The sequence below is a fragment of the Fusarium keratoplasticum genome, chromosome 1 (assembly GCF_025433545.1).
Source record: "Fusarium keratoplasticum isolate Fu6.1 chromosome 1, whole genome shotgun sequence".
NCBI lineage: Eukaryota > Fungi > Ascomycota > Sordariomycetes > Hypocreales > Nectriaceae > Fusarium > Fusarium keratoplasticum.
In genome coordinates this window covers 5,191,548-5,216,454 of record NC_070529.1, presented here as the reverse complement: position 1 = coordinate 5,216,454, position 24,907 = coordinate 5,191,548, and the positions used below count along the sequence as shown (strand labels likewise).

At 53.9% G+C, this 24,907-nt stretch overlaps 9 protein-coding genes and 1 pseudogene across 10 annotated transcripts, besides 1 other annotated feature; 6 read left to right on the top strand and 4 right to left on the bottom strand.

Annotated features, from left to right (window-relative positions):
• Positions 1-834: 834 nt before the first annotated feature.
• On the top strand, positions 835-1,888 carry NCS57_00155200 (NmrA domain-containing protein; the record flags this gene model as incomplete). The annotated part of the gene is made up of 3 exons (XM_053051613.1): positions 835-1,008; positions 1,071-1,491; positions 1,554-1,888. The coding sequence occupies 3 exons, from the start codon at positions 835-837 to the stop codon at positions 1,886-1,888; spliced, it is 930 nt and encodes a 309-aa protein (XP_052920128.1).
• Positions 1,889-2,336: 448 nt separating this feature from the next.
• NCS57_00155100 (uncharacterized protein) lies at positions 2,337-3,224 on the bottom strand (the record flags this gene model as incomplete). The annotated part of the gene is made up of 4 exons (XM_053051612.1): positions 2,337-2,426; positions 2,477-2,780; positions 2,834-3,128; positions 3,173-3,224. The coding sequence occupies 4 exons, from the start codon at positions 3,222-3,224 to the stop codon at positions 2,337-2,339; spliced, it is 741 nt and encodes a 246-aa protein (XP_052920127.1).
• Positions 3,225-3,586: 362 nt separating this feature from the next.
• NCS57_00155000 (Aldolase-II domain-containing protein) lies at positions 3,587-4,708 on the bottom strand (the record flags this gene model as incomplete). The annotated part of the gene is made up of 3 exons (XM_053051611.1): positions 3,587-3,667; positions 3,724-4,240; positions 4,305-4,708. 3 exons carry the CDS (start codon positions 4,706-4,708, stop codon positions 3,587-3,589), a joined length of 1,002 nt encoding a protein of 333 aa, XP_052920126.1.
• Positions 4,709-5,323: 615 nt separating this feature from the next.
• NCS57_00154900 (uncharacterized protein) lies at positions 5,324-6,453 on the bottom strand (the record flags this gene model as incomplete). The annotated part of the gene is made up of 2 exons (XM_053051610.1): positions 5,324-6,133; positions 6,265-6,453. 2 exons carry the CDS (start codon positions 6,451-6,453, stop codon positions 5,324-5,326), a joined length of 999 nt encoding a protein of 332 aa, XP_052920125.1.
• Positions 6,454-8,303: 1,850 nt separating this feature from the next.
• On the top strand, positions 8,304-10,520 carry NCS57_00154800 (uncharacterized protein; the record flags this gene model as incomplete). Its single annotated transcript, XM_053051609.1, has 1 exon — positions 8,304-10,520. One exon carries the CDS (start codon positions 8,304-8,306, stop codon positions 10,518-10,520), a length of 2,217 nt encoding a protein of 738 aa, XP_052920124.1.
• Positions 10,521-11,977: 1,457 nt separating this feature from the next.
• Positions 11,978-12,835, top strand: NCS57_00154700 (annotated as a pseudogene). The gene is made up of 2 exons: positions 11,978-12,212; positions 12,264-12,835.
• Positions 11,978-12,835: a sequence feature.
• Positions 12,836-14,587: 1,752 nt separating this feature from the next.
• On the top strand, positions 14,588-16,318 carry NCS57_00154600 (uncharacterized protein; the record flags this gene model as incomplete). The annotated part of the gene is made up of 5 exons (XM_053051608.1): positions 14,588-14,692; positions 14,749-15,215; positions 15,292-15,331; positions 15,381-15,795; positions 15,846-16,318. 5 exons carry the CDS (start codon positions 14,588-14,590, stop codon positions 16,316-16,318), a joined length of 1,500 nt encoding a protein of 499 aa, XP_052920123.1.
• A 3,656-nt stretch (positions 16,319-19,974) lies between these two features.
• On the top strand, positions 19,975-22,205 carry NCS57_00154500 (Protein kinase domain-containing protein; the record flags this gene model as incomplete). The annotated part of the gene is made up of 5 exons (XM_053051607.1): positions 19,975-20,014; positions 20,067-20,446; positions 20,579-20,629; positions 20,776-21,020; positions 21,149-22,205. 5 exons carry the CDS (start codon positions 19,975-19,977, stop codon positions 22,203-22,205), a joined length of 1,773 nt encoding a protein of 590 aa, XP_052920122.1.
• Positions 22,206-22,763: 558 nt separating this feature from the next.
• Positions 22,764-23,336, bottom strand: NCS57_00154400 (uncharacterized protein; the record flags this gene model as incomplete). The annotated part of the gene is made up of 2 exons (XM_053051606.1): positions 22,764-23,029; positions 23,090-23,336. The coding sequence occupies 2 exons, from the start codon at positions 23,334-23,336 to the stop codon at positions 22,764-22,766; spliced, it is 513 nt and encodes a 170-aa protein (XP_052920121.1).
• A 676-nt stretch (positions 23,337-24,012) lies between these two features.
• On the top strand, positions 24,013-24,862 carry NCS57_00154300 (uncharacterized protein; the record flags this gene model as incomplete). The annotated part of the gene is made up of 4 exons (XM_053051605.1): positions 24,013-24,336; positions 24,396-24,486; positions 24,540-24,619; positions 24,680-24,862. The coding sequence occupies 4 exons, from the start codon at positions 24,013-24,015 to the stop codon at positions 24,860-24,862; spliced, it is 678 nt and encodes a 225-aa protein (XP_052920120.1).
• Positions 24,863-24,907: the final 45 nt, after the last annotated feature.

The following is a 24,907-nucleotide window of genomic DNA, read 5'->3' as shown; positions in this document are numbered from 1 at the left end:
AAGGCCGCCTCATGCGATCAACAATCCCCGACTCTCTATGCCCCTTCTCGTCCCGCTGCGCCAGACTCATCGGCATTTGCTGAAGCGTCTACTATACAACTCGAGAACGATATTCCAATCAGTGTTGCAGGTCGGATGACAAACTCGGCCTTCTGAAGTTCCGATTGGGTGGGCTGACAAATAAGCCGTGTGATACTTGTCTTCGGTGTCCGATATAGTGCGAGAGGCTGTCCGGTCCAAGCACGGGGAGATACTACACGGACAAACTTGATTTACGGACTCTCTCAATACGTGGGGGCATGGATTAATGTGAAAAGACGTGAGAAACAAAGATTATCTGGAAGATCATGAAACCTAGTCTCCTGGTATCTGGACAAATCACCCTCTTTATCACTAATTACAGAGGGTTTTTCGGAAAACCGAAACTATTCTGGCCCTCAGTTCTTTGATAAAACTGACAAAGTACCCTGTAGGATGAATAGTGATTCCAGCTTTACGGTTTACAAATTTTCGGGCAAACTTTGCAGATGAAGTCTATCTGGTGGACATTTTCGGTATTTCACGATGCCCCGAGCTGGTCTGACTCGTGAGGATTACGGAAGCATTTCGCACTCATCTTGACCTACGCGTATACTTGGCGGTGTATAGGTCTCGAATGCAAGTGTCATAGTGAGTCTCCAAGATGGATCGCTGCTGGTATAAAGCCATCCGTCTCGGAACATTTCCAAATGCCTTGGCCATCCATCTGTTTTCTATCATCCCGACCACACTTTTGCACACCCACGACAAATTCCGTCTCTGTTTTTATTTTGGATAAATCACCCCGTCATAACAATGTCCAAGCTCTTGACTGTCTTCGGTGCCACTGGCGCTCAGGGCGGCTCTGTCATCCGGGCTGTTCTGGCCGACGACGTCCTTTCGAAGGAGTACAAGATTCGAGGCATCACCCGTGATGTTTCCAAGCCTGCAGCGCAAGCCTTGGCCGGAAAGGGCGTCGAAGTCGTTGCGGTAAGCCCGTCCGATCCATGTAACCTCGACTCATGGCATGTCTTGAAACTCACACGTTGCAGGCCGACATGAGCTCCAAGGAGACGCTTACCGCTGCTCTGAAGGACTCCCACACTGTTTTCCTCGTTACTACCCCCGACTTCATGTCCGCCGGTGGAAGCCAGGAGCTGCCCCATGGCAAAAACGTTGCCGACGTTGCCTCTGACCTTGGTGTCAAGCACCTGATCTATTCATCTCTCCTTCATGTCACCGAGACCACTGGAGGGCGCCTTAAGCACGTTGTTCACTTTGACGACAAGGCCGAGGTGGAGCGGTACATTCGCTCCAAGGGCATCCCGAGCACCTTTGTTCTTCCGGGCTATTTCATGAGCAACTTTACCGCACTGCAGATGATCAAGAAGGGTGATGACGGTGTTTACTCTCTCGCGTACCCGGTTGGCGACAAGGCCAAGTTCCCGCTTATTGACACTCCATCAGATCTCGGTAAGTCATAGCTCCCAGTCCTCGACAGTCTAGCAATGTCACTAACTCGGGGTGTTCCCTAGGCAAATACGTCGTTGCTGCAATCCGCAAGGAGCCCGAGGTTCTCGGCAAGCAGATCCTCGCTGCTGCCGGCTACTACACGCCTACCCAGATCGTTTCCGAGTTTGAGGAAGTGGTTGGGAAGCAGGCCCGCTTCGTGCCCATTGATGCCGCGACATACAAGAGCTTTCTCCCCGAGCCGCTGGCTGACGAGATGCTTGAGAACCATCTTTTTATTGAAGAGCCGGGTTACTACAATGGTCGGGACCTCAAGGAAAGTCTGGACCTGTTGAGCAGTGTTGGACTTCAGCCCACGACCTGGAAGGGGTTTCTTGAGGCCCACAAGGCGGAGTTCTAAGGGCCTTGACATTCCCATGCCTCGAGACTCTGTTTTTAGCTAGGTATAACGTCCTGTGAGTTCAATAGGAGTTGCTGTACAGTTTATATACTGAGTTTGGATGTCTCTCTGAGTCTTTCGCTATTTCGGGTCCATCCGCCTCGATTTCATGACTTTTACTTGATTACTAAAGTGTCTAAATAGAGAAGTTCAGCACATTATACGATTCGAATATTGACAGTGGCTGTTAGCTATCCTTGCGTGTGTAAAATCGTCAAACTTGAAAAAAGGTTCTTCATATCATTTCCCGACGATGTCATTTGAGTATAGGTTAAGTGTCGGCGTGGGGGCATGGAGGTTAATTCATGCCAACATTCAACATATCAGTTCCTTGGACACCTCTTGGATTTGATATACATGAGTAACTTTCTGAGAAACATAGCTAAGTAAATGACTCCCCAGTCTTGGCTCAGAAACTCTCAGAGAATGGCCTGATATCCATCTCCTGCGTGAATGCAGATCGCGGCTGTGTGTGTAAGTGCCAATACGCCTCGGCAATCTTGCGGTTCAGTTTCGTAATAAACAATTCTCAGGGGAAAGTTAACTCACCGCATCTGGTTGTATCTTGCTGTCCGGTACACCAGTCTTGCCCCACGCCTTGGAGGCTGGGGTGTCGATAAGTCCGTCAATGACGACGTGTGCAACATGAACTCCTTGAGGACCAAATTCGCGGGCCAGAGACTGATTCAGCGCACGCATGGCAAACCTGCCAGCGGCAAAGGCGGAAAAACCAGCCGAGGCTTTGACGGATGCCGTGGCGCCTGTGGTGATCAATGTAGGTGGGTGTGGTGAATCCTTGACGGCCTCACGCAGCAGAGGCAGTGTCTTTTGTGCAAAGTTGAAGAATGCGTCCCTTTGGAAGATGAGAATCAATTTACGCCAGCTAAAGGAAAAGTAACCGCTTACCCTGTTTTGCCAAAGCTGTTTTGGAACTCGTCTAGTTGCAGTTCCAGGAAAGGCTTCATCATGAAACCGCTATTGACGTTGTATACGGCCGCCGCAAGCTTCAAGTTCGGCAACGCTTCCCCCACGGTATCAAAGGCCCGGCTCAGTGACACGGCGTCTGCCACGTCGGCCACTATGCCAAGCGCCTGGCCTCCCGCCTGCTGAATATCCCGCACGGTATCCTCGTAGCTCTCTGGTCGGCGAGCCAACATGACTACGGGATACGTCTTCGAGAACCGGAGAGCAGCGGCTCGACCTTGAGAAGTCAGTGCGAGGACATATTTTCTGGAGGACTCGTACCTGTGCCAGGGCCGACTCCAGCGATAATGGTGTAGAACGAGCTTGTCGCCATTGCATCAGTGCTGCTGGACATGGAGCAAATTTGACCAAAAGAGCTCATGAGTGATGATGAAACTGTCAAGGAGCAAAAGGAAGGAGATGATGGTTGACTGCCAACCTATATCAAGGGGACGTGGAAAGTCGACGACACAACATATCTAGTTCTGGTTTAGAGCCGGTAATTATCGGACACCGAAAGGCACTGGAATAGTCATCACGAACAAGGCCGATCAAGGTGATTGCCATCGAATCAGAGTTACGGAAAGTAAAGGACTTCCATTCTTTAGCAAGAGGAAAATTACGCAGAGAACTTATTCTAGAAGCAAGATGCATGCTACAGTTTCATCATGACATTAAAAGACCATTCATCAACCTCTAGAAACCCGACTTGAGCTCTCCCTTGGACTGCCAAACCTCGTACTCAAAGTCAGGCTGGAACTCGGTGTATAGAGATTCCTAAATAACAAGATTAGCACACAATTCTGTAGGAAGTCATGGTAAGAGAAACTCACTGGATCGGCGTTGTACTTGTATGTGTACTGCGCTTCCTCGTCGCCGATGATCTGCTTGGGAAGACCACTGCTCTCAACGAGCAGCTGCACCTCACACGTTCTCTCCATGAGCGAAAAGAGATACGCCGCCTCATCAACAGTACCACCAGCCGTGAGAAGACCATGGTTCTGCAAGATGACAGCACGGTTCTTGGGCCCCAGCGCCTCAGCGATGCGAGCACCCTCCTGGTCCTCAAACACGACACCACCAAAGTTGGAGTAGACGCTCTGGTTGTTCCAGAAGATGCAGGCATCCTGGTTGATGATGTCGAGGGGCTTGCCAAACGTCGACCACGCCTTGCCGAACTTGGAGTGCGCGTGGCAGGCCGCGTCCACGTCGGGGCGTGCCTTGTGGATGGCTGAGTGGATCATGAAGCCTGCGGCGTTGACGGCGACTCGGTTGCCGCCGATGACTTGGCCGTCTTCGTTGATGTGCACCATGTCGCTGGCCTTGAGCATGCCAAAGTGAACGCCCATGCTGGCTCATGTTAGTGTCATGTAGTCCTCAGGGGTAATCGATGAGCCATAGATTGCCAACTTACGGGTTGATCCAGAAGGTAGTGGGATCAACAGGATCGCGAACACTGATGTGTCCCGCAGCTCCCTCAGTGAAGCCCATCCGAGAAAACACACGGAACGCACCAGCCATGTGCTCCAGCTGCCATTGTCGCTTCTGGTACGGGTCCTCGATCTTGGGGATGCCGGGGTAGGGGATGCCACCCGTGGCGACGGCGGCAAAGTTCGTGTTCACCTCGGTCTCGGGGGCGGGAGCCGTGGCCTCGGCGCTGGTGGCGAAAGACGCTGAACGCGGGATGGTGAGCTTTGAGGGAACCTTTTGAGGGGCGGTGATGAGGCGTGGTTTGGGAGTGGTGGTGAGGGAGCGTGTGGTATGCTTGGTGATGAGCCGCCGCAAGGGCGCGGTTCGGAGAGTTGCCGAGGAGAGCATTTTGAGTGCGTGAGTGTCGACTGGGGGTTACGAGCTGGGCCTTGGATGAGGTGCAGAGTAACAGTATTGAGTCGAGTCACTGAATCACTAGCAAAAGACAAATCTATCTCCCTTGAACGCGGCCTCGCTCAGCCTTTGTATCAACTCCATGACCGGACCGGCCGCGCCGGCCCGGAGGTCAGATATCGAGCCGATCACGCCCTTCTGGAGATAGAGACAGAGTTAGGGTTGCCCGTTAGCTGCGAACTACTCCTCCAACCGCGTTGCGGCAGGTCGGTGGATCTGGTTCGAATGCGGGGTGCAGAGTCATGACAAATCTGGGCGCGACCATTTGGCCAAGCGAGGGGGGTTAGTTGGCGAGTCAGGTTAAGAGCTGTGACTAAACGGATAGATAGGCATATTGGAACCTGGGGTGGACTTGGCTTGGAGTTGACCTCATCAAGTTGTTACATACACGAGGCAAAGTCTTGGTTTTGGAGTTGAGGCTGAATATCTCCATCATGCCATATCTCTACCCAGGTTGTGATCCCCCAATGCCCTGTCCCGATAACTTGAAATTACAGTTGACGATTCGCTCGCTCTATCAATTATGGTATATGTCCTCGCTCTTTAGATCTAGTCAGTATAACGCGCATCACCAGGCCTTCCACTGTTACCGTCGAGACCGACGCTTTGCTCGTCCAGCCAGCCCTTGGGTCTCCGACTGAGCTTCCACCTGATGGCCATACACAGGGCACTAAAACACCTTATGCCGAAAGCCACCCACAACAGGACCTCGGAGGCGATCCGTCTCCTGGGACGCATGCTGATGCCCTCGGGCAGTCGCTCCTCGAAGTATCCCAGAAACTTGACAAAAAACACCGACGTGACGCAGGCGTGGGTCGCGGCGGTGCCAAAGTAGGCGGCCGAGAGAGTCCAGTAGGACAGCCGCACCTTGTCCCACACAAAGTCATCGTGGTTCTCAATCTCCTCCTTGGTGCCCTTAGGGCAGGGACACCATCGCTTGCCGATGATGCACCGGCACCTCATCCAGTGAGGCCTCTTCTGAATCATCCACTCCTGCACCATAGTCCAAGATCCGAGGACGAGGGCCGACGTCACCATGACCCAGAGGAGCCAGCTGGAGATGGGCAAGCCGTTGTGGACCATGTAGGTGCGCCATGCCTCAAAGAAGATGTTGCCGCAAGGATCCTCGTATGCTCCGAACTTGGGGCAGTCCCATGTGTCCTGTGGAAGATTGAGGTCCCTGGCGATCTGGTGGAGGTCGTTGACGATGTTGGAAGACCATCGTAGACCTGACGATGTGATGCCAGCCTTGGGGAGGTTCTTGGGGGCATTGGGATACTCCCAGCCGAATGAGCTGGCGTACCAGTTTAGTTGCACCAAGAACTTGGATGTGTCATTGTTGGGGACGAGTCCATCAAACTAGAGGGTGGTTAGTTTCGACAGGTTGAGATGGAGATGACAGAGTATGAGTATGGAATGAGTATGGGTGTTTGTGGGTGGTGAGTGAGTGAGTAAATGAGTGAGCCAACAGAAAGAAAGGCGGCACGCACAGTCACCAGAGCCAACGGCTTCCAGAACAAATGATCGGGGTTATCACCACTGCCAGGGATGATGGTAGTGCCAGCGATAAAGACGATGAATGCCAAGATGACAGAGATGACACCGCCAATCATGGCCAGAATGAGGAGGCCATCACTGACGCCCTTCCTCGTGGGCCTAGCAAGAGAGCTGAGCATCATCGGGAGCGAGATGTGAGCCGATGCCCGATGAATGTTGACACCGAAGCCGACGATGGAGATGAAGGATCCTGGATAAGGAGACGAGATTGTCTCCGAGATGAATGCTTTAGAGGATCATGTATGTACGAGAATGAAAGGGATGGAAATCGAGGGGACAAAGAACAATCAGGCTTTGCCTCCTATTCAACGATGGACGTACGTCGCGCGCGTTTTTGTTGTGGCTGATGGCGACTCGATACGAGTTGACAACAATGGACGCGGGTGCCATGACTGAGCCATGACTGAGGCGGCGACCCAATCCGGCCTAGTCAGGGCTCGCTGGCTGTCTGAAGGCGGCAGCCGCCGGGCTATTAGGGGACTATTTACAGCACGTGAGCAGCACAGCCGCTTGCAATTTCAGCGGTCGGCCGCCTGTAGCTTCCCCCACAAGCTGGGCCGTAGAGGTACCGACACGGGCTCGTATGGGAAAAGGTGCTGTCACGGGATCACTCACGCTCAACGCATTCCATTTCTCTTCATATCCATCCTGAATACGACAGCACCATTCCCCTTCTCCGGACTATCCGACTTCTGGACAGGGCAGGTTACATCTAAATGATCTGCTACTCTCGTTTGCGACTCGGCAGATGAACAAGCGCTAGCCCAGCCGACGGGACGTTTGCGGAGTCCGCACCCAGAGGTTGAGATTCTTGGCAACCTTCCAGACTTTCTTCTCCCTTTCAAGGGCCCTTTCATCTTTATACCCGCTCCCGAATACTCGCTCCAAAGTCGGAAACCCTGATAATTGGCCCGTCTTGAACGCCGTTCGAGAATCTTCCCATGTTGTAGAGGATCGAGCCGAAACCTCTCGAAACAAGGGGCCCTGAAACCCCTGGTCAAGGCTGGGCCCCCCTTAAGGCTACCCGAGAAAGGGGTAAAACGCCCCATCGGTATCGGTTTCTATCCGCAAAACAGCTGAGCAGAAACAGATGAAGCGAGGCTATTGTCAATCAATGTTTGGTTCTGATCTGCAAAGTCGAGAGTCTATAATGCAGAATGTATAGAGATTCAACTGACTATTACACCTAGTGCCACTAACACCAGCACCACGACCAACACCTTGCTGACAACCAACAGCAGACCAGCACATCCTGGAAAACTCTCTTTAATGCGGCCATCTAGTAAACCAATGCTCCTGCTTCCATCTCGTTTACCAAGAAAGAGCGCCATTCGAAACCGCCCCTCTTGAGTTGTCCCCAAAAGACAAACTCAGGCCTCACGTTAGACCCAGTTGGGACAGACGACCGCTGGCGATCCACTCACAGTGAGCCCACCAGCCTCGAATTGCCAGACCGGGGCCTGCAAGATGCACAAGAGTCAAAGACGAGTGTATCTGCCGGGGGTTGGGTGAGCTGAGGACCAAGAATTGCTGACACAAGCATGACCAGGGCTTGAAACAGCACAACCATGCTGGATCGTGACCCCTCACCCGTTAACTGTCTGATGTAAAATGAATGGCTGCTCGAGACCGGCCTCGAGGTCCAAATCTCCGTGGATACGGGGCGCCGTGAATTTTTCCACCGCTCGCCGGCCGGTCTGGAGATGCTTGGCGGAGGCCGAAACTGCCGGGGGCCTCAACATGTCAGCTCTGCCTTCAAGCTCTTTAAAAGAGTTGATATCGCCCGGGTCGAGAATGAAAGAGAAGAGAATAGCTTCAACCAGTGCTGGCTTTGGATGATTGACCTGGGGTCTAGTCCCGATTACCTTCTTTTGTTTCTTTTCGACGATCTTTACTAGTCCAACTGACTACATACACTCCCTTTTCGTCTTAACTCACTCCTGTCGTTTACTTATACAAGTCGTTCATCACCATGTCTCGTCTTCTCACCCTCGCTGCCGGCCTGGCGCTGGCGGCTGCTCAGCTCTCCTCCACCTCGCTCGAGAACCACGTCGACGCCCTGACTCTGGGTAGCTCTTTCAACCCCGTCCAGGAGGCTTACTGGACCGGTTTCCCTCACCACCGCCGAACTCCCTTCGCCGTCTCTCCCGATGGCAAGACCGCTTACCTGGCCTACCTCGATGCCAGTGGTACCGGTGTTCACGTCCAGGGTGTTGACCCCAAGACCTTTGCCGCTGTTGGCACTCCCGTCACCATCAAGGCTGGTGAGGAGGCCGGTGGTCTTGTTGCCCACAATGACGGCTTTGCCATCCTGACCAACGAGGTCGTCTCTGGAGAGTCCAAGGACCCCCTCCCTGTCCTTTACAAGTACACCAACGGCAAGCAGACCTTCCGCACCCTCCTCGGTGGCTCCGGTCTTGGCGGAGACTCTCTTGCATCTCCCGATATCAACGGTGACCTCGTCTTCTCCGAGAAGGCCGGCTACTACGCCGCCTACATCGTCGTCACCTCCTACTCTGGCTCCGCCTCGGGCCACTTTGGTGATGCCATCCGGTACATCACCACCGACGGTAAGATTGAGGAGATTGCCGGTGCTTCCTCCTCTTGGGGCTGCTCCCACAACACCGGTATTGCCTTTGAGGAGGCCGACGAGCCCCCCTTCGCCTCCCTCTGCGCTGAGGACCAGGGTGCCATCTGGCTCAACACTGAGACCCAGGGCATGGGCAACAACGGTGTCAAGGTCTCCAACGAGATGACCATTAACGGTGGCAGCAACGAACCCATGGGTGGAATGGGTGGCTCCTACAGCTCCCTCGCTCGCTTCATTGGCTCCGACTCTTACATCTTCTCCTGGGTTTCCCGTGGTGCTATTGACCTGACCCTCAACGACTGGATGGGCCAGGGCTACACCAAGGCCCAGAACCGCACCAACAACCGCAACGTCGCCATCGCCCTCTTCTCGGACAAGAAGACCCTCGTCGGCGAGCAGGCTACTTCCGAAGTCGGTGCTGCCGACGGTGACAGCCAGGTCAACTGGGTCACCGAGGGTGCCAACGATTGCTCCAACGCTCACGCCGCTGCTTTCGATGCTTCCAACGCCCTTGTCACCTGGGAGGAGATCTCCAACCCCGTCTGCCCCTTCGAGGCCATGGGCTGCAAGGGCAAGTTCGCCGGCACCAAGTTCCAGCTCGTCGACTCCAAGGGCAAGAAGGTTGGCGAGCCCATCTCTTCTGACGACACCTACGTTGCTGGTGATATGGTCACCATGGCTGACGGCCGCATCTGCTGGCCCTACGTCAACATGGCCTGGTCTCTCGATGGTCCTACCCAGGGCTCCGACGTCACCAAGATCTCTTTCGCCTGCATGTCCAACGGTGCCGGCTCTGGCTCTGGCTCTGGCTCTACTCCTGCTTCCAGCGCTGCTGCCTCTCAGCCCGCTGCCACCAAGTCTGCCGCTGCCAGCTCTGCCAAGCCCAGCGCTGTCCAGTCCACCCCGGCTGCTGTAGAGCCCACCTCTGTCCAGGCCGTTGAGGAGTCCACCCAGGAGTCTGCCACCGTCCCCGAGGGTGCTCCCCGCCCTTCTTTCGCCCCTGTTTCCCAGGATGTCACCAACGTCCTGCCCGCGCCCACCAACGGTGCTGCCTCCTCCTCCGCTGCTGAGGAGCCCACCTCCGTCACCGTCGAGGAGCCTTCTTCCGTCGTGATCAAGCCCTCTGACATTGCTGTTGAGGAGCCCTCTTCTGTGGTGATCAAGCCCTCTCAGCCTGCTGCCACCACTGCCCCTGACGCTGAGGCCCCTGTTGCTACTGAGTCAGCTGCCCCTGAGACTGGCGATGATGAGGACTGCGACGAGGAACCCTCCTCTGTGGTGATCAAGCCCTCTCAGCCTGCTGCCACTGACGCCGAGGAGCCCGTTGCTACCGAGTCTGCTGCCCCTGAGACTGGTGATGATGAGGACTGCGATGAGGAGCCCGTCTCTGAGGCTGCCGGAGCTACCACCGAGGCTGCCCAGGCTCCCTCTGCCACCCAGGTTCCCACTGGCACCCGCACCCGCAAGACCCGTCCTACCCGCCGCCCCCGCCCCTCCGGTTACCCCTGGGGCTCCGGCAACCAGGTCAAGAGTCAGTGCATCCCCAAGACTGTTACTCGTACCGTCTACGTGACTGCTACCGCTGTTCCCACCCTGTAAATATGAGCAGCAAAGAGTTGAGCTGCCAATGAGAAGACAGCTGGAGAGCAAAAAATAAGGAGACGTACAGGCTTGATGTTTTCAACTTTCTTGGATTTATATAACTTCTTGTGTATAGTAAATTTATTGGCCGGCTCCATGTCTGATGTCTGAACGAGATTACGTGGGTCCGGAGACTTCTTGTTATCTCAACAAATGTTTCTGAATGCTTGCTTGTGATGTGTGATATTGCTTTGGTTGTCCACGGGCGAGTTGCGAATGGCGAACGATGTCAAACCATGTTGACATGAAGATAACATGTTCAACAACTCGCCCATAGGCCCTATCGTAATGACATCCTTGGACACCATCGAGTTGCATAGGGCCTATGAGTAGCAGGGGTTCTGTTCCTCACCGATCGGTCTGAAGGTTCCGGCATCGGTAAGATGACCGAGATGCAAGGGTGCGACATAGGCGAGGTCGTAGCCGATAGACCTTGTCAACTCTGTACGGACAAGAACCCCACAGGATTGGCATTGTATCGTTGGTTGGGCATCATCTCACTGTTCTAGACCATTCTATAACATGGACGCGTTGAAAACGAAGGAGTGGCGGTGTCATTAGCACGGGGATGAATCGGAATCTCAAAGCAAGCGAACTGAACAAGCGTTCATGCGTCTCCTAGCCTTAGTCATGGCTAACAACTACAGTCCTAGAAACTCACTTCAAGTCGGATCTTGTCCTGTGTGGTTAAGCTCGGTTGGGCCAACAACATGAAGGTATCTTGACAGGAGCGTGTCAACCTGGGCATGGTCTATTCCTGTGGACAGTAACAGTTTCAACTCCGTAGCGGTATCGGGACAGGAAAAATTCACATTGGGCACAGACACAATGGTCACAGCCGGAGATAGAGTTCCAGTCCAATTTTGTGATACGGCCTCCTTGTTCCAACATCTGTTTTTATGGGACTGAACCACCAGGGTTCCCCCAAGTACCGTTCGTGAGACTTGTCTTGAGCATGTGCATCTGGTAGTCTAGCACGAATTTCCCATCCGCTCTTCACGTGAAAAAAAAACACAGAGGGTCTAGTTTTGAGGCCATACACAATCATGGAACTAACGAAGCAAAACCTCGAGTCATGCCCTTGCATTCTTACAACTCACAAAAAAGGCCCAGACCAGCGTATCATGAACGGAATGGTACGCATCGGTTAGCTCTAGTGCCGTTGTAACCATTCCTATCTTTGCCACGGAACATGGCCTTTGACCGAGGAAAGTGGGTATACACTAAGCTTGGCGAGGAACTGTCGTCATCGGAACAAAAGTTTACCTTGGGGCCTTTTAAACGTCCTTCGCTTACTGCCCAACTTTGAATCGTTGAATGAATCTGGTCTCGCGCTTGTTCAGAGGTGCAGAGCAAGCTTATACTGTTACTTTGTTGCCGTGACTGAGTGAGCCGAGACCAGAAGGGAATCAGTCTCTGTCTTCGCCATGCACCGCACAACGGCCAACGGCGTCGGAAGGACGGATGAAGAGACGCCGCTGCTAGGAGGGTTTTCTTCGAAACGGCAAAGGACTGGCTTGAAAAGTCATCTGGTGGACGACCTCCATTTTTCGTGGACAGATGCAATTCTCCTCGCCTGCTATGTCGTGACCGGACTCCTCGACAGCGCCTCGATACAAGTTTGGGGCACGTTTGTGTCTATGCAGACGGGTTAGTCTTACCTGAACTCACCGAAACATAGGTCTGACAAGTCCTCGATAGGAAACACGGTGTATGTCGGTCTCGGCCTCGCAAGTCTGGCAACAACAACACCAGGCCCAAGGCTCATCAAGTCAGCCGTATCCATCGCCGCCTTCTGCCTTGGTTCCTTTGTCTTTGGTCGCTTCCACCATCACTTCTCCCCACGACGCCGCTGGGTCCTCGCCGCTTCCTTCACAATACAAGCCCTCCTCACAGCAGCGGCAGCCATCATCGTTGGCGCGGACCCTCCGGGCGGCGACGACCTCGCGTGGAACGTGCTCGTGCCTATCTCGCTCATGGCGTTCCAGAGCTGTGGACAAGCAGTGACGAGCCGGGTGCTCCGGCGCGACGCCCTCATCAGCGTGGTCCTGACGAGCGCGTATTGCGACCTGTTTTCCGACAGCAACCTGTTCAAGTTTGACAACGTGCCAAGGAACCAGAGGGCTCTGGCGCCGCTACTACTGCTGCTAGGCGTCGTCGTGGGAGGACTCTTTGCTCAGAGCTCGGTCGGGATCGCGGGTGCGCTGTGGGCTGGCGCTGGGTTAAAGATGTGCATGGTCATGGCATGGTTAGTCTGGCCGTCGGAGGATTAATGTGGATGATCTTCTGCGCATAGATAGAGGGACGTCATTGTACGGCAGTTCAGTTAGTCAACTGATGTGACGGTTACAGTACAATACAAGCATGATGGCGACATCAGGCATTTTCGGTATCCTTAAACCCGCGGCCGGCGCAACGCGACCATTGACGATCAACTGACCTCCAAGGTTGCAGAACCTCGTCCCGAGGTCGGGCAACCCTTTCAAAGATTCCAAATAAAAAGAGAGAGAGGAGGGAAAAGGACTACCGAGAGGGGATGGTCGCACAGCGTTGATAGTCTCTAATGCATCAACCTCTATCTTTCGGGATACTCGATCTGGGTAACTCGTAGCCAAGTGGACTCTTGTGATTCGTAATCTCCCACCCCATGGCTAATCTTTTCGCGTTTATTACTTTCCCCGGACAATTGAATGTGAGAGCGCATGACCTTGTCTTACTCCGGGACCGGAGGATGCCCCACTCCGGGCCCGGAGCCGAAGCCGTCGACCCGTCTAGGAAATAACGGGCGGAGCCTTGTGTCACGGCGGCTGCAATTGGGTCGGGAAAAAAACGAGCTGCAGAAAGAATGAAAGTGAGTCAGTTGGGATTCTCTCTCTCAAACGCCGTTTCGGGAATAATCAGCCATCGGGTCATGACGGCAACGTCCGCCTTTCCACGCATTGGGCAGCCTTGAATAATAACTTCCCCTGCCCTTGTAGCATCCTTCCTCGGAGGCCCCCCGCTCGCCAACAGGCTTAACAATTGGATTGCCGAGCGGACCTTGTCTGTGATGAGTTTTTTTTTTCTGTCGCTCGCCCTCTAAAGACTTTTTTTTTTCACTCTCTTCGAGTCGCGTGCTGCGCGTGAAGGGTGGGATTTGAAGATCTCGGGTGGGGGTAGCCGCCTCGGGCTCGGTTCGCTTGTCTCTCCCCGTCCATCGTCTCGTCACTCAATCAAAGCAAGTGGACAAGACAGGGGGAGGGGGACATAAAGGTTCCGCTTGTGAGACAGGGCTCTTTTGCCTCTTATTCATTTTAAAACAGGCATCCCCGCGGAGACACGCCGCACTTGAGGGTCATGTCGGGTGTTTCTGCAGGCTGGCGGCGATGGTGTTCGGGAATAAAGACAAGCTCTCTGCAGTCTCGGCTTACAGACAACCTTGTTTCAAGTCTCAACCTCTGTAGAGAGAGAAAGAGACACACACAAGAGACGAAAGGGAAAGACCCATGGCGCCACTGCGAGTCATTGGACCTCTCAAGTGTTGATGTGATCTGATCGGCAGTGGATCCTTGCCTTGGAGCCCATCCATGGCCGCCGACACACTCTCTCTCCCCCGCATTTCCTCTCATCCCGAGCGAGTCTGAGTCGGCGGTGTCCATGGGCCTGCGCCTGAAAGTGGTGCTGTTTGCAAAAAGAACTGGAGAACCAAGACGGACAAGAAAAAAAAAGCATTTCATTTCTCGCTCTCTTATCTCAATCACATCTCTTCTACTACCACGCCACCCCCGGCCAGATCACGATATATATAGACCCCTTCGTCCTTGGCGTTTCTTGTTTTCTGGGTCTTGTCCCTCTTTACGACCAGTATAGCCTCTTCTTTTGTTCGTCGCGCCGCGTTAAATAATCGCCCATCCACCAGAAAGGGGTCGCCCGTACCACACATCCTTTCGCCTCTGTCCCCTGCCGATCGCCGACCATCAAGGACAAAACTCGACGACATCATCTTCGGTGCCTCTTTAAACGGCCGCCGCTGACGGCGCGCGGCAATGTCGACCATGGCCGCCACTCCTCCCGAAAAGATTCCCATCCCCATCCCGTTTCCTCCTCCCGCAGCCGTCGACGACGTCGATTCGACCATTCTCAAAGACGATGTAATACCTCAACCACTTCGACTCTCACAGACTCACCTCTAACGATGTTCCCTTAGGAACTCCCCGTCCACTACGATGTACATATGAGCCCCCTCGAGCGCGACCTGCTCTGGAAGCAGGACCTGCGCATCATCCCGCTCTCGGCCGCCATCTACTTCCTCTCCTTCCTCGACCGAACAAACATCGGCAACGCCATGGTGCTCAACCTGTCCACCAACCACGACATGCAGCACGAGACCAAAATGACGGACCAGCAGTTTGTAAACTCCCTCATGGTCTTCCTCGTCTCGTACGCCATCTTCGAGGTCCCCAGCAACATCCTCCTCAAGAAGCTGCGACCCAGTCGATGGCTCGCCTTCCTCATGTTCTGCTGGGGCGCCATGACAATCCTCACGGCCGCGACAAACAGCTTTGCCAGCGTCACCGCTGTGCGATTCCTGCTCGGCACCTTCGAGGCCGGCCTGTTCCCCGGCTTGGTCTACTACCTGACCTTTTGGTACAAGCACGACGAGCGCAGTGTTAGGTGAGTTTGGCCGAGGGGCTCACGAGCCTTTGGTCCGGCTTGGCACGACATGACACGACATACTTACAATATGCAGGGTCGCCTTTATCCTGGCATCAGCGACACTTGCCGGCGCAGTGAGTTAACCTTAAATGAACAACTTGTCTAGCGACTTACACTGTCTAGTTCGGCGGCGCAATCGCCTACGGCATCGGCCACATGAATGGCACGGGCGGTCTCTCGGGGTGGCGTTGGCTCTTCATCCTCGAGGGCATCCCGTCATGCCTGGCCGCCTTCCTGGTGCTCTTCTTCCTGCCCGACTACCCGGAGCGCGCCAAGTGGCTATCCGAGGCCGAAAAGGACATGGCCATCCACCGGCTGTACTACGAGGGTAGTAAGGAGTCGCAGCCCGCCATGACCTGGGCCGAGGCTCGCGAGACCCTGACGGATTGGCGCCTGTACGCCCACTACGCCATCTACTTTGCCTCAGGCCCGGCCTTTGCCAGTCTGAGCTTGTTTGCGCCGTCCATCACGGTGGGATTGGATTTTGCTGACCCCGAGGCCCAGCTGATGACTGTGCCTCCGTGGGCCATTGCATACGGTAAGTCTTTCGAGTAGTTGAACAGAGAATGGTGCTGATTGTATATGTAGTCTGTCAGGTATTGGTGGCGTGGTCGGCGGATCACTTCAACGCTCGAGGCGTCCACACAGCCATGGCTTCGACCGTTGGCGCCATTGGTTTCATCGTCTCGGCAGCTCTACCCGTCCACGCCTACAAGGCACGGTACGGTGGTCTCATATTAGCAACGGCAGGTTCTTTCTCATGTATACCACCTATGCTGGGATGGCTCAGTTCCAACGTCTTCACAACAGCGTCGACGGGTCTAGCCATCGCCATCAACGTGAGTCTGGGTGGCGGTATCGGCCAGATCCCCGGCGTATGGATCTACAAGACATCAGAGCGCGACGACGGCTTCACGACCGGCCACTGGGTCAACGCGGCACTGCTGATGTTCGTGGCCATCGTGGCTCTAGGCCTGAGGGTGTTTTACGGCTGGAAGAACAGGCAGCTCAGGTCGTACGCAGAGAGCCACGAAGTCCCATATCGATGCTTCAAGTTGTAGGACCGGGAGCTGCGCGGGGGCGGTGCATTTTTCTGCGATATATTTACGTACAAAGTGAACCAAGATAGGCATAGGAGTTTGACGTGCTCGGCGTGATGTTTTATAATGTATGATTGTGTTTATAGCAATGATCTGCGTCGTTCAGGCGCTGTGTATATGTGACATCTTTGTGTTGAGTTTTCGTGTTATTGATGAGAGTAGTTTCGAATACAAGTTGTTCAAAGCGAAGTGTTCAACTAGCAGTATCGAGAGGATCAGGGGGACCTGCATTCCATATCTAGGAATATCAAGCAAGGCACAGACGCATTGTTCAAGACGCTGACGACATACGCCTTTGTCGTTGACGCGCCTTGTTCAAAGATCCATGCTAGTCAGGGCGTGGTCACTTCCAGGCTGCCATTAATAGCATGCGTCTAGACGTCAAGGGCAAGGTAACACTCGACATCCATCTTAGATCTGGGAGATAACGTCAAGCGGCTGAGACAAGCTCGTGAGTTCCCGTGAATGAGATCAGCAAGTGTTGACCATCAGTCGCCAGCCGCGTCATGACATCACATCAAGACGCATCTGTCTCGTCTTTCTTGGTCAGAGACGTCCCACGAAGCGAGAGAGCCGCGTCATAGCGCTTATGGGCGCCAGAGTCCCCAAAGAGAAATTCCTTTCGAATTCCCCTCGCATTGAAGTCTCAGATGGCGGCATTTTGATGGGCGGAAATGCCGGACTGGCAAAGACATGAGATCCCGGGCGAACATTGGTCTAGACTGGAGATGGAGTGTCCATGGCCAGGATGTGCTGGGCTGAGGATGGAGATGATGGCCAGGTACAGGTCAAGGTCCGAAGAGAGCCAACGTGCAACATGCACCTAGTGCCGTTTCAAGAGTGAAAAAGAGTTTTCACCAACATCTGTGCCGTCAAATCAGTGACGGGTAAGCAGAAATAGAGTCGGCAAGCAACACGACACCGTATCGAGCTGAGGGAGTTATCCGTACGGTACAGCGAAAGACGAGACAGGGTCAGCCTTGGCTTCGTACAAGTACAGTATGCAGCCAGGGTCCAAACGAGGTCCAGACCCGGCCAAGGACAACCTTCACGGGGACGATGGCACGTCCGAGTCGACGGGCAGACGATGGAGGGCATGGGGCATGGGATGGATGGCATCAAAGCATTGGATGACCCTGTCAGAGACGCAAAAGCCAAGCGGCAAGCCCCCGCTCCCCAAACCCAAAAGCCGGTTTTGGGCTGACGTTGCGTGTGTCTGCCAGAAGCGACAGCAAGAAGTTGATCCGGGCCAGCCTCAGTGAAGGTGACAGCCAGCTGCTGTTGGGTGCTGGCCCTGTGTTGCACCGTATGCAGGTGTATCGCGGTGCTTCGTCATGATCAGCATCCAAGGTCAACATTTTCCATTCTTGTTGCAGAAATGAAGCAATAGTCAGTGATGCAGGCGGTCTTCCATGACTCGTCCGTCGAGGAACGGATCTGCTTGGTGACACCATGGATGTAAAATAACGAGGGAAAGAAAAAGAAACAAGCTGATGCCTGCCAAGAGAAAAAAAAAAAAAAAAAAACGTCTCGACAGTGGAGAGATCTAAAATGATTAGCCTCGAGATAATACTGTAAACAAGAGTCCATCATCACAAGCCTCGAGTTACATTGATGGATGGAGAACTGGGAACTGTGACTGGGACCCGACGGGACCGCTGTAGCCGGGGAACCTAACCTTGGAGCAGGAACGGTCAGTGGCTGCTTCCTAGCGTCCAAGTTGCTGTTGCTCTCGCTCTCGGCTGTGAGTGATCCATGAATTGAAGCTGCGCGTGCTCGGGCTGTGATTTCAGCGACCCTCCCGCTGGAACAGGCGCCACTGGGGAGCCAAGAAGGCGTGCAGCTCAGCCAGAGGCCGTGATTGGAGGGTCGAGCTGTACAATGCCCACTGGCGACAGGGAAATGACGTCGTCGGCAGCGTCATAACGGGGCGGGGCGGAGATCTCGCCAAAGCACGATTCCCAGCTGTAGCCTGTAGTCTCTTTGAGAGAAACACCAGCGTCCAGGAATGAGGGTTTGTCAGCTGTGCATTACTGGCGAAAAGACATTGTATTGTGCTTTACTGTAGAGTGCAATAGGCAAAAGTCATGATGCCACAGAGCACATGCAAAGGCACATGGTGGCTACCGATTAGCCCACTCAACAAGGGAATGCGGAGGGTGATGCCATCATCATGTCCTCGTAGAGTAATGGGTGTCGAGGTGTGCAGCCTCCGCGGCGGCTTTGGCGGCCTGGACCCTTTTTTAGCTTGTGTCATTCCCGTAGGCGTTCGCTTCCCCGGGGGTGTAATGGATGGATTGGATGCAATGTACTGTACCGTCGAGGTACTGCCGCTTCCGTGGGTGATGCTCCCGGACATTTGGTGCTTCCCGTCGCGGGTGCCGTGTCTCGTCTTTGGTCCCAGTTCGTCACTTTTCTTCATCGCATCACGTTCCACCCCATGACTTGACTCGAATCTGATGCTCGAGAATGTCCTGATTCTTTTTCAACTCTTTGCTTTGTAATTATTTTCCACCCTCTGTCAACTGCCACTACCGGCTTGAATTCAATCTCAACGTTCTACAACAGGGTTCGTCAACGTCACGCCTGGTTTTTTTCAGCACGGCCTCGTCTCATCTCAGCCGCCGGACACGCCGTTCTCACCCCCAGTTTTCTGGGCTTCATCCCAATACTGTCTGTCCCAGGCTGCCTGCTTCCACTCTATCGGTTCAAACAACAGCCTCGAAGCTGTGGCTTTTCATCTCTCACTTCTCATCAGTGACCTCACCTCACCCCCAGATTCCTCCGTTAACCCCCCTGGATTCAATCCAACCTATTTCCAGGTTTCTCGCTGGAACCAGACGCAGACGCGGACGCCCCATCTCCATCTCCACCCCATCCGCCTGGGCTGGCGCTGGCCTAGAATCTTGCTAAAAACTGCCACTGAAAGTGGGCTTGCCTTGCTGCACTGGTACTGGGCTGGGCTGGGCTGCCCACTCTTTCCCATTCTTTAGGTCCCTCCGCTCCGTCACCTCTCAAATCTCTTGACCTCCCGCCCCCCATCAAAAAAAGAACTGGGCTCTTATTAGCAACCACCAACCACAAGGCAGTCACCTAATTCCATCCTTTTCTGCTTTCTCACCTCCATCCATCCATCTCTTCCTCTCCAAACCTACTACGCCTTGCTCTTCAACCTTGATCTTCTCCTCGTCGACACTACTTCAGCTCCTGTCCCATACTCTCTGCCACACGCCACTGTCACTGTACGACGTCAGATCCCCTACAAGACGCTCCACTAGAGTAGAGCTCCCTTCTGCGACCTGTTAAACCCCGCATCATCCGCAGCTCAGCCAGCCCTGTTTTCTGTCCTGTCCTGGCCTGGCCTGTCTCTCCAGACTGTTGAGCTCTGCGACACTCAACACACGACCGACGACTACCATCACGACTCGCACGACTTAGACGGCAGACCGCGCCCTAGACTAGACCAGAGAACCACGCTCAAACTAGCGACCACGAGCTCCTAACCTCGACTTTTGTGGCAAACTCCATTGTCCTCCGTCTTGCTACGGTAGTAGACCTAAGGTCCAAATTTCTCTCGCAAGGCGGCTTGTCGCGCCTAGGCGACAATTTCGACAGCCATGTCCACCATTCAACAGCTAAAGAATTTTATCCGGCACGGTAAGTAGCCTCTTCGGTCAGTGTAGCACCAGCGCTGACTCTCGTGCTCCAGGCAAGCAGGCTCGCGCCGGAAACCCTGACGAGTCGCCGCGTAAGAGCGAGGCTTCTCAACAACCTGCTGCCCAGCACAAGAATGCGAGCGACCCCGGCCACGGACATTCGAGCGCACGAGATCCCGCCGACGACTACGCAAACGAGGAGTACTCGAGCAAGAAGAAGCGCTACGATGATGAGAAGCTTGCCAAGCTCGTCGCCGAGGAGAACGCCAGTAAGAGCAAGTTCCCTCGCTACCCTGGCCTCGAGCGCTGGGAGCTCGTCGACAAGATGGGCGACGGCGCCTTCAGCAACGTCTACCGTGCCCGCGACACCACGGGCGAGAGAGGCGAGGTCGCCATCAAGGTCGTACGCAAGTACGAGATGAACAGCATGCAGGTGAGCTTGCCCAGGGTCGTCGGTATCTGCGTCGCCCTTTCTCCTTTTTTTAATGCGTGTGTTTCTTGCTTGCTTTTGGAGTACTCTCTTTTGTCCCCATTTACCAACGCCACGGGGTTGTCCCCTTCATAGGGAAACAAGCATTTACATCCAGACTTCAAGAAAGTCCCAAAGGCAGCAGAGGTGCGAGAAGATTTCTCCTAATTATTTCTTTAATGTCTGGGCCGCCATCCTCGTCGGATTTTCACTTATTTCCGTTGTCTTCTCGACGAGGATAATTGGCCTGCAGACTCGCGGATGAGCTAAACAGAATACTAACCTGAACGCAGCGATCCAACATTCTCAAGGAGGTGCAAATTATGCGCCAACTTGACCACCCCAACATTATCAAGCTTGTCGAGTTCTCCGAGTCACGGCAGTACTACTACATTGTTCTTGAGCTTGCTCCCGGAGGAGAGCTCTTCCACCAGATCGTCCGCTTGACATACTTCAGTGAAGAACTCTCCCGACACGTCATTGTCCAGGTCGCCAAGGCCCTCGAGTATCTCCACGAGGAGAAGGGTGTTGTTCATCGGTATGTCATGATTTTTTGCTGCCTGGTGGTTGATGTCAGAGGGCTAGTCCACATCATTTCTGGTGATGCCCCTCCTGACGTCATTCGCCCCTGCACGGCCTTGGATGAGATAGCTGACCCCTTGCCAGTGACATCAAGCCTGAGAATATCCTGTTCAACCCCATTCCTTTTGTGCCGTCCAAGCACCCCAAGCCCAAGCAACCCGGCGATGAGGACAAGGTCGACGAGGGCGAGTTCATCTATGGCCAGGGCGCGGGCGGCATCGGCCAGATCAAGATTGCCGACTTTGGCCTTTCCAAGATTGTCTGGGACAACCAGACCATGACGCCTTGTGGAACAGTTGGCTACACGGCCCCCGAAATCGTCAAGGATGAGCGGTACTCCAAGTCAGTCGATATGTGGGCGCTGGGCTGTGTGCTGTACACACTACTCTGTGGTTTCCCACCATTCTACGATGAGAGCATCGAGGTGCTCACAGAAAAGGTGGCTAAGGGCCAATACACCTTCCTGTCGCCTTGGTGGGACGACATCTCCAAGTCTGCCCAGGATCTCATCAGCCACCTCCTGACGGTGGACCCCGAGAAGAGATACACCATTACAGAATTCCTGGCGCACCCTTGGATCCGTGGAAACGGCCCCACCCCCCGTGAGGAGAAGAAGAAACCCGAGGTGCTCCGAGCCTTTGATGCGACCAAGTTCGAAGATTCTGGTAAGCGCTACGACTTCCGATCTCCCGGCGCCGTCAACCTTCGTGAGGTGTTTGATGTTGGCTACGCTGTGCACCGCCAAGAAGAGGAGGGCAAGCGGAGAGCTCAGATCGGTGCCAAGGGTGGCCCCGCAAGATTCATTGGTGCCCTCAACGAAGAGGAAGAGGAGGATGAGGATGTCATGCAGATCGATGGACAAGACCCCAACGCGGCAGCCAAGCCGAATGCAGCAACCCAGGCTCTGGAGCAGAGCATGCGAAAAACTAATATCCGAGACCAAGAACAACACCACGAAACTCGAGGACGGGAGCGTGAACGCACTGAAAGGGGATACGGTCAGCACTCGGCGGCTGTGGCTGCTGCAGCCCGGCAACAAGTACGAGACCGGAATCGCCAGCGTGGCGCTTTCGAGCTGAACCTGGAGAACGCCACGTTGTTGGGCAAGAGAAACAAGAAGGTTCCCATCATGGGGGCATAGGGGCCCATTGATATAGAGTCGAGGGGCGCTTCAGCAACAGAGTCGCCAGTGAAGGCTCAGCCTCTTGACAGACGTTCTACAGAAGTTGGATTTATGTTAGAGGGCCATCATTAGAAGAGGGTCCTGGGGTGGATGTTGCACATTCTTGTCCTGGTCCAGATTATCGGGAAGACGATTGGAGGCCCGACGGGTCGGAGCCCAAGGGTTCACGTGGACAGGGGAGGATCAGATTACTGAGACGAGACTGACTTGCATTGTGGCGCACGGAGTATCGGGTAATGACATGATGCTGGCTGGCCTTTGGGGACTCGAGACGATTTGCGGGCTCTTCATGTCGTGTAATTATAAGTCCCAGGGAGGGCTTGTCTTTTGACGTGCGTGTCGAGAGGAGAGGAAAGGAGAGTGACGGAGGGCAAATATCCTTTTGGGCAACATGATCCATCCATAGGCTGGGAGTTTGGGAATCTCGTTACGTTTGAAATCCATGACAATGTGTTGAAGGTTGATATGACGGTGTTGCTTGTGCTGCAGTGACGTGGCATGGCCATTCTTTGTTTGCTAATATTCATCTTCATCATCCTCATCTTCGTCGTCATCCAAATCCTCACTTTCCGATGGCTCAACACCTGATGCCTTCTTGGAGCGATTGGGATGGGCCTCATGCCTGCCAGTCACGCAACCTTTTTCACCCCCTGCATTATCACAGCAATTCCATGTGAAGCCATCTGGATACTCCTCGCGCATCTCATCCGTGTCAATAGTTCCATGGCATCTCTCATCGTGGTCCGCCCAAAAGTCGCCATCATAATCAACCTCAAGCTCTCCTGTCACATGGTCATCAGCACATTGTTCATTTCACATACACACAACTGCCAAACACTCACCCCAGTGGTACCAACACGCCTTTTTATCGTTTTCTTCCTCGGTAAAAGGCTGGTCGCACTGCACGCATATCAAGAGCTCACCAGCCGCCTTGCGCTTCTGTCCACCACCACTGCTGCCCTCCTTGAGCGCGTCAAAGTGTTCGAGGGCGTGTCGCTGGACCGTTCTATCGCTGCAGAGGGCGCGAAGGACAGAGCGGATTTGGGACTCTGGGGCGTTGAGTAGCTCGTCAAGAGAAGAGCCAGCCATCTTGTCTTTTCTGGGTCGTGTCTTGTTTCAAATTGATTGTTTTCGTTGTTAACTGTAGTTTTTTTCTTGTTTGTCTTGCCGTCGCCCCCCGGATGACTTAATTATTGCGGCATACAAACCTCCCCCGAACCCCCGCAACTACCTAAGCAAGGGGGTGGGAAGCCACTCTTGTAAATTAATTGCTCTATTTTTAACCAAAGCCCTTGTCTTTTGTTTATCGTCGTGGCGTTGGTTTACAGAAGAAAAAAGAAAGGAAATCCTTGTCTTTTGTCTCGTTCCTGGTGATGGTTGCGAGATGGCTTATTTTCGCGTTTTCGTCACATCCAAACAGATGTAGTGTGATTCAGTGTTGAAGGATGGTTTCACCCATGGCAACTGATGGACATGTCATGCGGGCTTTGGGTACTCTTGAACAATATATGAGTTGTTCCGTCTTTGCATGTCTTTGTCCCGACTCGTTCTTTTCACCCGGACTGTATCGTTCATCCTGATTGTCAACTTGCCGTTGTATCAAGTCTGTTCCTCTCAAGGCTTCTCTAAACCGCCGTTTAGAACACTTATCCTATCAAAGTTGGTTCCCTGCTCTATAACCTTTGAGTTGGTTGCTCCCGTCTACTCTGACTATCTCATCTCTAACTCTCCGTTCTGTTAAAGTCACCCAATCTCAACCGAAACCATGCTTTCCATCCTCAAAACCGCCGTCCTCTTCGCATCTCTCGCGGCTGCCAAAGACTACGAGCGTCCGGGCTGCGTCTCAGGGGCCCATGTAATCGTCGCCAGAGGCAGTCTCGAAGCTCAGGGCCCAGGCATCATTGGAGAAGTCGCCGAAAAGATCTTGAATCGAATTCCAGACTCTGACATAGTTTCTCTTGTGTATCCGGCCCAGTACGATCCTTATGAGCCGTCTCAGACAGAGGGCGTGAGAACCCTGACTGAGGTTGTCAACAAGTATGCCAAGGCTTGTCCCAAGACTAAGATGATACTCCTTGGTTTCTCGCAGGTAGGCAGCCCAAACCATGTAACAGTCATTAATAGAAGTAGGGTGCTGAGTTGACATAGGGTGCTCATATCATTGCCGATGTCATGTGCGGCACCAGCTCCGAAGGCTTTCCAGCTACAAAGCCACAGCCGCCCAAGGTTTCTAACAAGGGTAAACTTATATCACCATCTGTAGTTACTGCGTTGGATCCTGACAGAGAACAGTCGCTGCATTGGTCCTGATGGGCGACCCAAGCACCACCGAAGGCCAACCCTTCCACACGGGAAGCAGCCAGGGCAACGGTGTAAGTACACAATTCAATATCATCCGAAATAAGGATTCAAGACTCACAAAAGGCACCCAGATCTTCCCGCGCCAGCGACCAGGCGGCTGCCAATGCATCTCCCACAAGACCGTCTCGTTCTGCGACGCCGGTGACCCCTTCTGCGAAGCAGGAAGTCATGATCTGGCCGTCCACATGAACTATGTGGTTGCCTACGGAGATATCGCTGCTGATTTTGCTGTTTCCATGTTTCACCGCGCCTGAATGCCATCGTCATGTTCAGATGATCACGGTGTAGCTTCAGGGATA